Source organism: Tetrao urogallus, assembly GCF_951394365.1.
Source record: "Tetrao urogallus genome assembly, chromosome: 8".
Classification (NCBI taxonomy): Eukaryota; Metazoa; Chordata; class Aves; order Galliformes; family Phasianidae; genus Tetrao; species Tetrao urogallus.
In genome coordinates, this window is record NC_136821.1 from 2146101 (window position 1) to 2160266 (window position 14166).

The 14166-nt window shown below is 44.0% G+C and overlaps 1 protein-coding gene across 2 annotated transcripts in view; it reads right to left on the minus strand.

Annotated features, from left to right (window-relative positions):
* Positions 1–5953: 5953 nt before the first annotated feature.
* MBD5 (methyl-CpG binding domain protein 5) overlaps positions 5954–14166 on the minus strand; it is a gene marked incomplete at both ends in the record, with an annotated part of 39243 nt that continues 31030 nt past the window's right edge. For both annotated transcript variants that reach the window (XM_079539006.1, XM_079539005.1), the window contains 3 exons: positions 5954–6025; positions 8442–8517; positions 12263–12336. In XM_079539006.1, the coding sequence (XP_079395132.1) occupies positions 5954–6025; positions 8442–8517; positions 12263–12336 (222 nt within the window). The remainder of the gene's footprint in view (positions 6026–8441; positions 8518–12262; positions 12337–14166) is intronic.

Below are 14166 nucleotides of genomic sequence, written 5' to 3' on the forward strand. Positions count from 1 at the left end.
CATTCCAGCCTCTCTTGGGCCTTCCCTGTTTCTCCCCACCTTCCCCCCAGCCCCAAGACAGCAAACACATATCAATAATTAAGTGGGCAGCTGAGTGCTGGGGTACCTGTTTGTGAACACAGTGAGGACACTCCTGTGCCCAAGCAATTAATTTCACATTATGGGGATGTTTTTTTTCAGGTGTCTTTTTGTAGCAACATTGGTCCAAAGAACTACAACTTCTGTTGGCCTGAAACTCCATGGATGTGTTAAGCATGGAAACACAAATTGTCCTTTTAGCCACAATTAAACAAAGTAATATTAGGATAATCTTTTTATTTATTTTTCAGGGGTAAATGTTCACTTCTTTTCCCTCAGAAGCAGAGAGGAACTTCCAAAACTGATCACAGGTAATGGCAGACTCCAAAACTTCTTGTTATTTTTATGATGTTTTCTCATCCCAGGAAAAAATCAGAAGCAACAAATTCTTTTCCTGGAACTGATATATATATATATATATTCATATTTATATATTTTTTTAAACGACAAAATTGCCTTTCTTTCCAAACAAACAAACAAAAAAAAGCCTTAAAGATCTGTCATTGGAGGAGCTGAGAACTCCTGAAGTAAGATTACTGGAGATGCCCCTCCTCTAGACCTCTTCCCTTGGCTGTAACATCTGAGAAGGCTTCAGTTGCTTGGATGGCTCTCAGTTGTCCAGGCTCTGCTGCTTCTTTCTGTACCTGATTACACACCTGCATGAGAGTTCACTTACTGTTAAGTAAACGTCAAGTGGAATCACATGTGTAGAAGTTATATATATATTTTAACAAGGAGCATTTATTCTTCCATGTTCCTAGGATGCACGGCTGCTTGCTGTAGCTCCTGCCAACCTGCACTACTGCTTCCCTGGGGTTTGTCTGCAGGAAGGAGAATCACAGAATCACAGAATGGTTTGGGTTGGAAGGGACCTCAAGAATCATGAAGCTCCAACCCCCTGCTACAGGCAGGGCCACCAACCTCCACATTTCACAGCAGCCCAGGCTGCCCAGGGCCCCATCCAACGTGGCCTTGAACACCTCCAGGGATGGACGGGGCATCACAGCCTCTCTGGGCAGCTGTTCCAGCACCTCACCACTCATAGGAAAGAACTTCCCCTCATGTCCAACCCAAATCTTCCCTCCTTCAACTTCAAACCATTTCCCCTTGTCCTGCAGTTATCAACCCTTTCAAAGAGTTGATTCCCCTCCTGTTAGCTCCCTTTAGCTATTTAAAGGAGTGGGGGGTCCCACTCTGCAGTGCCACTGCGCTGGGCTGTGCACACAGTATGGAAAGGGAAACCCTTCCTGTTCTCCACGGGGATGGAAATGGATGATCTTTAAGGTCTCTTCCAACCTATGCCATTCTCTGATTCTGTACCTTTTCTGGAATAGAAATTTTCAGAAAGATCAGTTCTATTTTTTTTTTTTTTTAAGTTTTGTATTTTATTTTATTTCTGTTCTAAATCCTTGTCCCTTATCTCCTGTTGCAATAGCATTCAATTACAGCCAAATTCTTATCTCACAGCAGGTAAAAATGTGAGAGAAGAAGTCTCTCCAGCCCGTGTTTTGTGGGGGCTGCTTGCAGTCAAATGGAATCTCTGATTTTTTTAAAGCAACAACAAAAACTTCTTTCATAAAGAAATAAATATGAATAATAAGTAAATAAAGAGCAAAACCCAGGATTGAGAGAAGGGAACTGGAGGCCTGACTTACTCCTGCTCAGCTCTCAACTGCACATTAAATAGCAAGTGCTGCCACTTCGGCTCACTGCGGTTTATTCATTTGCAGCTCACGTTCAAGCCTGCAGCAGAGGTTGGTGGGACTTTTCCAGCACATGGGCAGCACGTGGCAGCAGCACTGACAGCACCGCACCGTGTGGCAGCAAGCAGCTCCAGCTCTGACCTCTGCTTCTGAGCCTAGAGCAGGTACATGATGGCTCTGCTTTCCCCACCAGCCCCAGCCCCCAGAGCACACTGCTGCCAGCTGCCACATCGCGGCTGCCGCTCCGTTGGCTTTTTGGAAGCCTTGAGCGTTCTTCCAGAGCTTTCTGGACGTCGGTTTAAACTGAGCTTGCAGTGAATTTGGAGCTAAGTTACCTGTTTACGTGTTTTGGGGTTTTGTAAATCAGCACTGAATCGAAGGCACTCCATTACTGGGTTCTCAGGGCATCCTGTGACTGAGGGCTCGCTGCTGGTGCTGCTGGTGGTGCTGCCACAAACCACAGTGAGGGGCCTGGACGCCGTGTCCTGGTGTGGCTCCGTGCCCGGGTTCCACCAGCTAAAGCCCGGCTGCCGGCAGCTCCCAACTTACCTGCAGATGCTACCCGCGTTCGTGGGGACCAACTAAGGGCAGGACCCAGGCTCGTGGGCTGAGCTGCAAACTCACTTGGCTTTGGTGCCTTTAATTCAACGTTATGGCAGTTGGTTGCTATTAAATTTGAGAGCCGTGCCCACGGCCTGATTTAAGCCTGGGCATCCCAACGTGCTTGGCGTTTTGCAATGAGAGGAGACAGTCCCTGCCCCGAAGAGAACATCACAGGAACTTTTTTTTCTGGTGATTTAATCATAATATTGACAGCTTTATCAAAAATTACAAAACTGATATTAAAAAAATTTCTAATTCTTAGTAAGACTAGAATGGGTTTCTTTTTTAAAAATAGAAAAGCACTTTTATGCTACTGCTCTTCTGGAATTCTCACATTACAACCCTACATAGCAAAATACAAATGTAGCTAAGAAAGGTAGCAGGCCTAAGGTACTTCAGTCCACCACGAGCCCTCTAACAACTTCTATACCATCAAACTCAGGGACTCCAAAAGGGTATCACAGTACTTAGAAACCTTCTGCAAAACTCAGTTAGGAAATACCTGGTAATGTTACGTTCCTTCTAACCCCGAAATCCTTAGACTGTGAGTATGAGAACCTGGGACAGCAGAGGTGGGAATTAGTATTTTTTTTCCTTCAGTGAATATTACTTTTGCAGCTGATTCCAGCAAAACATTCTCTGCAAGAAGTGAAAATACGAAGAAAATCCATCAAAACAAATGATTTTTTTTTTTTTTTTTTTTTTTTTTTTATGGTGTTCACAAAATGCACCATAACAGAAAGAGGAATATTTCCTTTCATCGGAACACCCCCAACCGCGCCGGCACCGCGGAGCGGAGGAGCAATAAATAAATAAATAGTGGGAGCCACGGCTCCGCGGGGCGGTTCTGTGTCACTGTGCCACGGACGGACAAAAGCCTCCTTCCACTTTCCACAATGGAGTTTTTCTTTTTCTTTTTCTTTCTTTCTTTTTTTTTTTTTTTTTTTTTTTCTTTTTCACCTTTTAAATATAGGAATTCTCTCTTAAATTAGAAAGTAGGCAAAAAGTATTATTCTTAATTTTTTTTTCTTTTTTAAAGTTTCATTTTAAGTCTTCTATTAGAAAAAATAGAGATTTATTAAACAAAAAATAATAAGGTAGAAAGAAGGGTTGGGCCTCCATCAAAAAAGTATATTAGGCTTTAATGCAAAGAGAAAGAAATGGCTCTATGGGCAAAATTCAAGTATGAGTGACCAGTTTTTTAATCGTAAAGTAGGTGCAACATTTTTTAAAATGTTACAACACCGCATGACCTGTAATGCTCACAATATTTACATTAACTGCTTACATGAAACCATAAAAACTCTAAAAGAGAAAAAAAAAAAAATGGTATGGACTGAAACAAGCTACTCCTAGCACCCACATCAATGCCATTATTAACCAATGAAATCAAGTGCACAAAAATACTTTACATGGTCTACTGATGTAAAGTATACAGTGGTGAGGAAGTACAAACCTAAGGAGTTAGATGCCAAAAGAAGGTTGCTCGATACAAACTCCGCTCTAGGACAGAAAGCAAAGGCAGAACCCAACCGAACGGAGCCAGGCACGCACGCAGGCAGGCGCACACCGCGGCGTGGCCGTCCGACACAGGCGGGACACACGGCAGCAAAGCGGGCTGCGATGGGAACGGACAGCGTCAATCTTGGAACGTAACGAACACGTCGACTCGCAACAGAAAAATGCCAACTAAGCTACGCAAAAAGAAAAAAAAACAATCACTCCACATGAGTTTGCATGTAGGACCGTGGCGTTACACACATGACAAATGAACCTACCCCGCGGAAGGAAGGGCTCCTGCTCCAGGCCCCTGTAGCCAGTGTAGCTATTGCGATCCCTCGGGCTGGGGAAGGAGGAGAAAGAGCTGTTTGGTGAGACACGAGGAAGCGGTGAGCCCGGAGGGACTGCTCTGTGCTGGAGCCCTGGGGGCCGGGTCCTCGGGGTCAGCTGGCCTCTGCCACGGGCTGCGTGCAGGGCCGCTGCTCCCGGAGCCAACGGGATGCTGACTGCTGCCAGTGCTGGGCCGGGGGAGGACAGAGGGGAGCTCTGGCTGTGCCCGGGGGCCAGCGGTGACCTGGGAGCAATTTCAGGAAGCCCTGAGGACAGAGGCTGTCACTGCTTCCATCGCCATCACCACCATCCACGTGAAAAATGTATGAGCTAGAATGGAAATAACGTTGTGCTACACTTCTGTTCGTTAATTTATAATGGCTCATAGCTTTAGACTTTTAAATCTGTAGTGTATTAATTTTTTCTACATTTGTTTCACATTTCTCACTTAATATAACATAAATAATTTGGTTAATAGATTTAACCTGCACATTTCAGCCACATTAATATATATAAGAAATCTGTTAATGGTATAAATAATTCTTTTTAAATAAAATAAATCTGATATGTTACATAATACTGATAAAAATTACTGCTGCTAATAGTTCTGTAAGCCACCCCTGATTTTCTGTTTCAGGACTGTGAGATGGGTCTGGGATTACCCCTCTGAGGGCTGGGAGCATGCCGTGCGTTCTGCAAAACCAATCTGCAGCCAGCACCAGTCACGGGTTGGAGCCCCATTAACAGCCAACGCGATGCTTCACAATGTCAGGTAATTTCAGCTACTCAACCTAGGTGCTTGGGGTCAGGGTTACTGGGGATAGAAACTCTTTACTTTAGCAGGTGGCTATGAAACCTTAACTACAGAAATAGCTGACTAAAATAGCCCATCTACTTTTTTTTTTTTTTCTTTAATAAAATCTACACCATTCTACTTTAAAAGTTAAGTAAATAAAAATGCAACCAACAGTTGCAGCCTTTGAATCATCACTTAGAGCTGTGATCCCACATCCCGTTAGGAATCTGCAAGGTTGCACTCTCCTACAGAGACCTGAAATGGAGTACAGTACTTCCAGGCAAGGTTCATTCCAAACAGACAGGATAAATGGACACTCAGTGGCGTGAAGTGTATGTCATAATTAAGGTATTACATAATCATGCCTTCTCTCTGCTGTTAAATACAAAAACAGCATCTTTTACATTATCATATAAAAGCATTTAGGCTGTATTTTTATTTATCACTTTACACTGGTAGTCTCTTGTATGTGTACTCAATAGAAACCAAAGAATTTTGTACACTATTTTTTTGTACAATAAAAGATAAAGTGTGCATTAGGTACGCTTGTACATGACAATATTGTACAATATTTACATTTCAGATATCACCATGAAATTCTGTATTATCTATATACACAATGAAAATTTCTCAGAAACATTTGGACTATTCCTTATAATCACAATTTTAGTATTATAGAAAAAAAAAACAAAAAAACAAAAAAACCCCTCAGTAATCATCTGACATGGTTACTGTAACCTTCCCAGATTTCTGACTGGCTTTTCCAGCAACCTCTCTCCCTCCTGCTCATCCACACACTGTACCACACTCCACGTAGCACCCCGCGGCGGCGGCCGTCTTCATATAAATATTGATATAACCACGTCTATATCAATACCTACATACAGACTTATGTGCACGTTCGTTTTGATAAGTACTGGACCAGTAACAAAGACATTCAATGTTATCTAGAGATCTTCCTCCTCTTGGGTTTTGGAGGCTTCACTTGTCTGTCTCCCTGTGGGATTTGGTGGACCTAGAAATAAGTACAGTCACAGGTTAGTGAAGAAGATTGGTCAGAGTAACCAGCCAAAAGCAAACGAGCCGTGGACTGCTGAGATGCTGCTCAGCTGCCCTCATGGAATCTTTAAGGCTGGAAAAGCCCTCTCAGATCCCCATGCCCACCCCCACCCACCCCCCCATGCCCACTGCCCACATCCCTCAGTGCCACATCCCCACAGCTCTGGGACACCCCCAGGGATAGTGACCCCCCACTCCCTGTGCAGCTGTGCCACTGCCTGCCTGCTCTTTGGAGAAGGAATTGTTCCTCATAGCCAACCTGACCCTCCTTGGTACAACTTGAGGCCATCACAGTGGTTCCACAACCTCACAGCCCCAGGGAGAAGAAGGCAGCTCCTGGCTGCCGCAGTCTGTGTGCCCCAAAGCTCTGGGACCTCAGGGAAAGTGCCAACTGAACTGAGACTGCAGTTGCACCACATTCTGTGACACAAATCTTTATCAATCATTCTGACAGTAGCAATTAATTAACAATTATATGTTGAGAAAATACTGGCAACGTGAAAAAAAACTACCAAACTCAGGATGGCAGTAGCATTACTAAGGAAGAAGCTCTGATCACCAAGCTGTTTCCCACTCATCACTACGTGCAATACTCCAGTTTGAGCTCGGTGCTGGATGAAGCACTGCTGAGTGCTCAGCACAAGCACAGCGCTGCCAGAAGGGCCATGGAGTGCCACCACCATCTGCTGGCAGCTGCAGCTCCTGGCCACAGCTGGGCAGAGGCTGCACAGCCCCAAGCAGTGCTGTCAGTCGCCTCCTGGCTCCTTCCTGAACGCCTTCAGACCATGACCATTTGCTGCTCATTTACTGGCTCTTCCCAGCAGAAATGATGATTTAAGCTCATTATCTTGTTTGCACACTTAAAGTGTAACCGATGACTGAACTGCAGGAGCTGAAAAAAATGCAAGTCACCAGAAAGGGAATCATTGATTCCCTATGATTGTTTCTAAGGATCATCGTTTTCGTGGAAATAAACCCTGATTACAAATTCTGGGACCAGATAATTGAAATATAAATCAAGACTAAGCAGTGACACGCAGGCTGGTGGAGCAGCTTGTCTGCATCCATCAGCATGTCCTGCTGCAGTGCCTTCACCTGAGCCAATCTGTATCACAATCAACTGTGTATTACTTATAATTTTATAGCATTGCTGCATTTAGATACGAAGGCAAGGAAACTGTCACCAGCAGGATGGTGCTGCCATAACTGACAGTAGGGATGCATGTGCTGTATGCAGCCCCAACTATTTGCACCAGACCTGCAGTCAGATCCAGCTTTCACATCAGAACTCAAGCTCGCTTCATAAAATTCCCAAGTTTCACCAAAAGCTTTGGATTTGTTATTACTTATGGCAACCACTAAGAGCTGCTGAATAATTTATTTAATATTTCGTGGTGGTTCTGAAGTCAGCTGCACGTCTGCAGTTCAGAACAGATTTCCTTTTATGTCCTCCAGCAGCTCCCGTGAAGCCTTACTCATTCTCCCAAGTATGCATGTGTACACGCATCCCCAGCAATGAGCGCCGGCTATCGGGAGAAAGAAATTATTCTGCATTCAAACAATGTGTAAATTAATAACTATAAGAATTGCTGATGCTAAGATCGGGGAGGCTGTACTGCGAGACACTTCTTTGCATTTCTATGTCTGTCTTAAAGACACTGCAGGCATGTTTCAAATACGAAGATGAGCACACTGTGCTGCATGTGGCTCTGGGCAGCCTGGTCTGGTGGCTGGCGACCCTGCACACAGCAGGGGGTTGAAACTGGATGAGCACTGTGGTAATTACAACCCAGGCCGTTCTATGATTCTATGATTGTGATTAGATACACAATTCTGTGATTATGTGAGCCAAATTTTATCCTATTCATTGATCTTATACAAGAACAGCGTGAATGTTTTTACAAGGGTTCTGCTGGCCGTGATGTCAGGAAGACTCTACCTTACCTGTCAGGACAGCTTCCGTGTCAACATATGGAAAATGTCTGATACGCAAAAGAACCATGTTTTTAAGTGTGGTTTCAATGAATGAGGCTGACTTGTCAGCAGCCAGAGACAGCCCCACAGCATGCGTGGCACCCAGAAGCTGTCAGCTCCACGTGGAACTACATGCAGGCATCCAGCTCTTAAAAAGCACTGCAACTGCAAGACCACTGAAATGATGCACCTCTTCCTCATTTTTCAGAAGGACCAGACATTTGCAAATAGTTTGAAAGGCAAGAAAAATATTGACAGCAGCTACACATCATTTTACAAACTGAAAAGAATCTCTCTCTTAGAAAGAAGCCCCAACCAGCAATCCCAGCCCTCAGCAGACACACACACACAAACAGAGAAAAGGGACACGATTATTGCCAACGTGAAAAGAAACTTACATTCCCAGACATTTTGTCTAGTTCACTCATGGCCTCATGTATAGCAGCTTCTAAATGGTTATTTAGCTTTCCACTTCTAGGAAGAAAAGATTAATGGCATCAGTAATTCTTAGTAGCAGAAAAACACTTAAAATTAATAATAAAGACATTAACTCATCAGACACAGTCTGGCATCCGCAGAGCCTCCCAGGTTGGTGCAGCACAAACAGCACAATCGGTTCTATAAATAACATGATGCTGGCTAAAGGCTTGTGTTAGAATTACAGAGGAAAAATAAAAGACAGCACTTCGGCGACATGTGCTGTTAGTTACAGCATCCACAAGACAAATGGCATCGTGGAGAACAAGAGCACTTGGCAGTAACCCAGCATTCCGTGCGATCTGGTGTTGGGTCTTTCCTATAGAACATCAACATCCCTCAGACCACAGAAATTCTAAGATGAACTGAAACGGACTCATACAAAGCCACACATATCCAGGTGGGTTTCTGACTCCCTGCAGCTGGACTGCAAAAACAAGTGTAGGTTTGGCAGTGTGGACAAGTGATGGCAACTTTGGATGCGATAAATGACACCACAATATTGTTTGGTAACTTCCTGGACAGGTAATGCAACAATTCCATCTATAATACAGCCTCATTAATATCTGATAGCAATGCTGAGTTTAATGTCATTTAGCAGCAGCTTTCAGATCTCAGATTCCTTATGTAACAGGAAGTTATTTAATCACCACTAAGCTCTGTCAGCAACCCTACATACGTTTTTTCCACATTTTTTCCCTTACTGTTTCAGAATCTCCTTCTTTTTTTTTGTCAGATAACTGAAAACCAAACAGTGTTTGGAAACCCAAACCAAAATACTTTTTCATAATATTTCCCCAAAATTGAGTTAATAGAAGTCAATTTCAAGCAGCACTGATGAGCTCCGTTCTACAAAATGTCCCCAGTGAATGGCGTTAGGTAAGGACAGATGTGCCTGCACAAACAACCTGCATTGCTCAGAGCTTCCAATGAGAGCTAGAAGGAACTGCAACACTTCATTGTACAGGTATGCACACTGCTACAGCTTTTGCAGCAGCAAAAATCCTGCGCTGACACTGTAAGTTTGAATTTGTGCTTCAACACAATTGCATTGGAGGTGATTCAGCAAGAAACTGCTGGGATATTCAGTGTCCAGCAGCATTTCGGTAGTAACCAGTTCTAACAAGATGCTGGCAAACACTGAAATGGCACAGAACACTTCCACTCTTTCCCAATTAAAAGGATCAGGGTGTAGTTTTTCACTGGGGATGTGGCTTTTCACAGAATCACAGAATCACAGAACTGTAGGGGTTGGAAGGGACCTCCTGAGATCATCGAGTCCAACCCCCCTGCCAAAGCAGGCTTTTTCTTTTTTTCCCCCCATAAACACAATAAGAAGTATGGCAAAGCAAAAAATGACTGATGTGACTTCATCTAGGCTGATGTTCACTGTCACTAGCACTAGCAATTAGAATAACCAAAGCAATATTACATATGAGGTTGATTTCTTCATGTGTTGCCTTTGGGTAGAAGCTTGGCTAGACGACTGCTTGAGGTCTTTTCCACCCCCACTAGATGCTCATGTAATTACTGCCAGTAGTGCCAACAGCCGTTTGAAAGTATTTGATATACAAATGATGACATGCAGTCTTAAGACACTGCTGCTACGTATTTTTAATAGCAACACTTCACTATGAAGATAATGAACTGCCCTCAAGCAAACCAATGTTTCAGAAAGGCCCATCACTGAGATATCATTTACAGCAGGCAACACCCTGACAACCAGAAAACCTGACATCAGTTGAACGTATGCAACAGGTTGCTGGTGATCAGAAACAACCTGCAAGCACCACAGCTCGCAGTTTGAGGTGGAGAGCTTAAAGTCTTGATAGAATCATTAAGGATGGAAATGACCTCTAGGATCCCCAAGCCCAGCCCAGCGCCCTCTGCCCACGTCCCTCAGTGCCACCTCCCCACAGCTCTGGGACAGCCCCAGGGTCAATGAGCCCCCATTCCCTGGGCAACTGTGCCACTGCCTGACTGCTCTGTCATAGAAGAAAGTGTTCCTACTAGGTAGGATTTTTTTCCTAATGGTAGGAACACAAAGCATGAAACATCATTTTGAGGATCTGGATGTTGACCTTGCTCTGCTAAAGACACTGAACTGATGTGCTGCTAGTCCATATTCTCTTGGACTTCTTTGCATGTCTTCTTTATTATAGAAGTGTCCAACTTGATGTGAGTAGCTGGTATATGTAAGTGCTGGGTGCTTATCCATGCAGCAACAAAAAGAGAGTTGTGTGACACATCTAACAATTAAATCTAATAGTTGATGTTCCAAAATTGTGATCTCATGTAGAATAAGAGGCACAGGCACCACAGCAGACCATAAAGAGGTCAAAAGCTGTTTCAGATACATTCAGCACAGAGCACAGGTCAAAGAGAAGGAGCTACCCTCTGGTCCACAAAGAGCGAGCAAAACATTTGAAACATAAAATATATGGAAGTAGAAATATGGAGAAAAACCTGTACGGGCTGTGAAGTAACCCTATGAAAAGGAGCACCTGAGGCCCCAAGCTGCTGGGGTACCTGACAGCTGCTGTTTCCTGAAGTGCAAGCAATGATGCAGAACCAGTAATGCCACAAAAAGGCGACTGGGCTCGCTGCAATTCTGGTCAACCCTTGCAATCTGCTAAATAAACAACTGCAAACCAGAAGACGGGAGCTCTTCTTAAATTGCACTGCTTCTTCCAGCTCCAGCTCCTCTTTCCACGTGCTGCTGCTGCCACCTTCCTCAAGTTGTGTATTTTGCTTCAGGGAGCAGCAATAGCTGGGGGTGCCAGCAGCCCTCCTGGCTGCTCAGCGCTCGCCCTCAGACTGCACTCGGATGTTCAGAGGATGGCGTTGAAAGAAACCCAACGTTGTCTCGCTGGCATTAAAAATATTTCTCCTAAGCACCGCATGACATATAAATAGAGGAAAAGCTTACACCTTAAAAGGAGCTGAGGGCAAATAATTATTTAATTTCTGAAAGTCTGTGTTTATTGTTCTGAAGGCAGCACTGCAAACTGACTGAATTCTCACAGAGCGATGCGTTTTCACCACAACAGCAAATAAACACCACCATCCCAGAATAACCCCCATCTCTACCCTTGTCCTTTGACAGCCATCAAGATTTTGTTCTCCGAAAGCCAATTTCATTTTCCTCTTTCTGTGTATGCTTATGCTTCACCTCTTCATGTTTCCCAGTCTTTCTATCCTTGCACGTTTGTGAACGAAGGCCAAAAGGTGAGAGGAAACCAAGCAGGTCAGAGATGTGTGACTGCATGGGAGCTGCTGCCCGGCTAACTGCAGCCAGCCCTCAGCCACTGCCAGAAGCTCCTCTGCAACGTGAAACAACAGAACTCATCCGAATACAGGCGGGCTCTGCCTGCTGCAGCAGCCAACAGAGAGAGAGGGAAGAGATAAGAAGGGCAGATCTTGTGAAAAATTGGATTTGGTCAGAGCAGTTTGGATGTAATAACTTTTTTTTTTTTTTTTTTTTTTTTTGCTGTAAATTAGAATCCCACACATGAAAGCTCAAACAAGCAGGCTGACATTTTACAAAGGCTACAGTAAATATCAGAAGATGCAATAAAAATGCAGATATCAAAGATCTCGGATGATTATCACAACCAGCACAAGGAATTCAGAAAATTAACTTTTCATTTTGGCAGATCTGCAAGGGTCCCCAAAAGGAGACCCTGGAAGCAAAAGAATGTGATTATTCATCCCATTGGTAAACAAATGAGCACACACTTACTTTCTGTTCCTTTTCCTGGCTCGGTTGTAAGCTTCTAGACCTTCTGTTAGTGTCTTCAACTTCTCTGGCTCCACCTGAGTGAAGGTATGAACACCAAACCACATTACCCAGACCTGCAATTATCAAACACTGCTTTTACTTTACTGCTAGACATGCATTACTGCGGAGCCTAAAGTTCACCGCATCCGTAAGACACAACGTCCCAGCAAAGAAGAAATCAATGTACAACTATGTGCGCACCCCCTCAGACGTGCATGTATGCATCAGAATTTCTCTCCGTGTCCACACTGCCAATACAAGTGTAAGAACAAAAACACAGCATGTAGGAAAACAAAACTAAGAGGGAAAAGTAATACTTCAGAACGTAGTTTGTCTTTACAGCATTAATACAAACATTGCTGTTGAAGCCTCACGTTGTGTACTCACTCCACAGCCACACCTGGTATCCCTGGAGCTCCTCGGATGTGTTACAACAGCACTGTGCCTAATGCACATGGTACAGTTCTTACAGACACCACGACATGAAGGTTTGACATGCCCTCACATTTCAGGTCCCAGCCCAGCAGCGCTGCTGGCACACCCACGCTCCAGCTAAAGGGTTCTGGCCTTGAGGAGACTGGTGAGCGATGAGAGCTGGTTGTGCATGCTGAGTGAATGATTTCCAACCAGTGCCCGACTAATTCAACCAGCTTGGGGAAGATCTTTCCAATTTTTTGGCCTTAAGCGCATGCTTTTAGTGCTCTGCTGAGTCAGTAACAAAGCTGGCTGTGCTGCACAGGGCTGCTGAGCTGGTGTCGAAGGCACTGTAACTGCAAACTTCATTTCTCCCCAGATCAACCAGAATTGTTATCTTCTGAGCAATAAACCACAGCATCTGACCAGTGGTACCGGGCAGTGCTGCTGCAAACAATGCAGACATGAAAGAAAACCAATGGCATCGTCTGCAGGACCTTATCATCAAAACATTAATTCCACTCAACTCTTGGTATTGCTTAAATTTGATTCGCAGCCATTTCTGCTTTTAAGAACAACAAAACAGAAGATGTTTAAAACACATCACTTAAAAGAAAATGAGCTGATAAATTCCTTCTTTGGCACAGCATTATATTTTGCTGACTTATTTGCATAACATCACAAGAACTTTACGGAGCATTTGTTTCATTAAAAAGTACACCCTGTCTTTTGACACAAAGCAAATTAACTCCGTAAATACCAATTTATTAAGCATATCTATATACAACCCTGAACGTTAATTTGAACACAACTTGACTTGAAACTCAACCTTTCAATTTCTAAATAACTTATCTATTCACAATGGCACTTATTTTAGATGTGACAATCTGATGTTAATGAGTGAGCAAGTTGTCAAAACGTCTGGAAATAATGGCAAATCAAATACGCGTTTAGAGCAATTCTCCTGTTTGGAACTCACACATCTGATAACGAAGTTGGGAAACAGAGCAGCCACAGCAACCTTAAAGACCAGCAGTTCCTGGTGAGGGTGGCACACAGGGAGGCAAGGCTTCTGCTCTCATGAGGCAGGGCTCAATAGGCACAGACTGTGGCACTTCTCCCTTAAAGCTATGGTTACTTTTAATGTGAAGCTGAGTCCTAACGTGGCTCTGTAAAAGCAGAAGTGCATGCACAGCCTGCTGCAAAGCTGCTGAGTTTTTATGGATAAACAGGAGAGCAGAAAGCACACGTGATGAGAGCAGGCTGGGTGCAGCTGTGATCTCCTTTGGGCCCAGCACTGCCACGCAGCTGGCAGAGGCAGCGCTCCTATCTGAGCTCAGGTTCAGTCCTTCATCTCGCAGCACGTTTGCAAGAAAAAGCGCTATGGAAAAAGACATTTTTCAAACTGAGCAGAATTAAATGGTGGTAATGGGATCATCCTGATGCTTTAC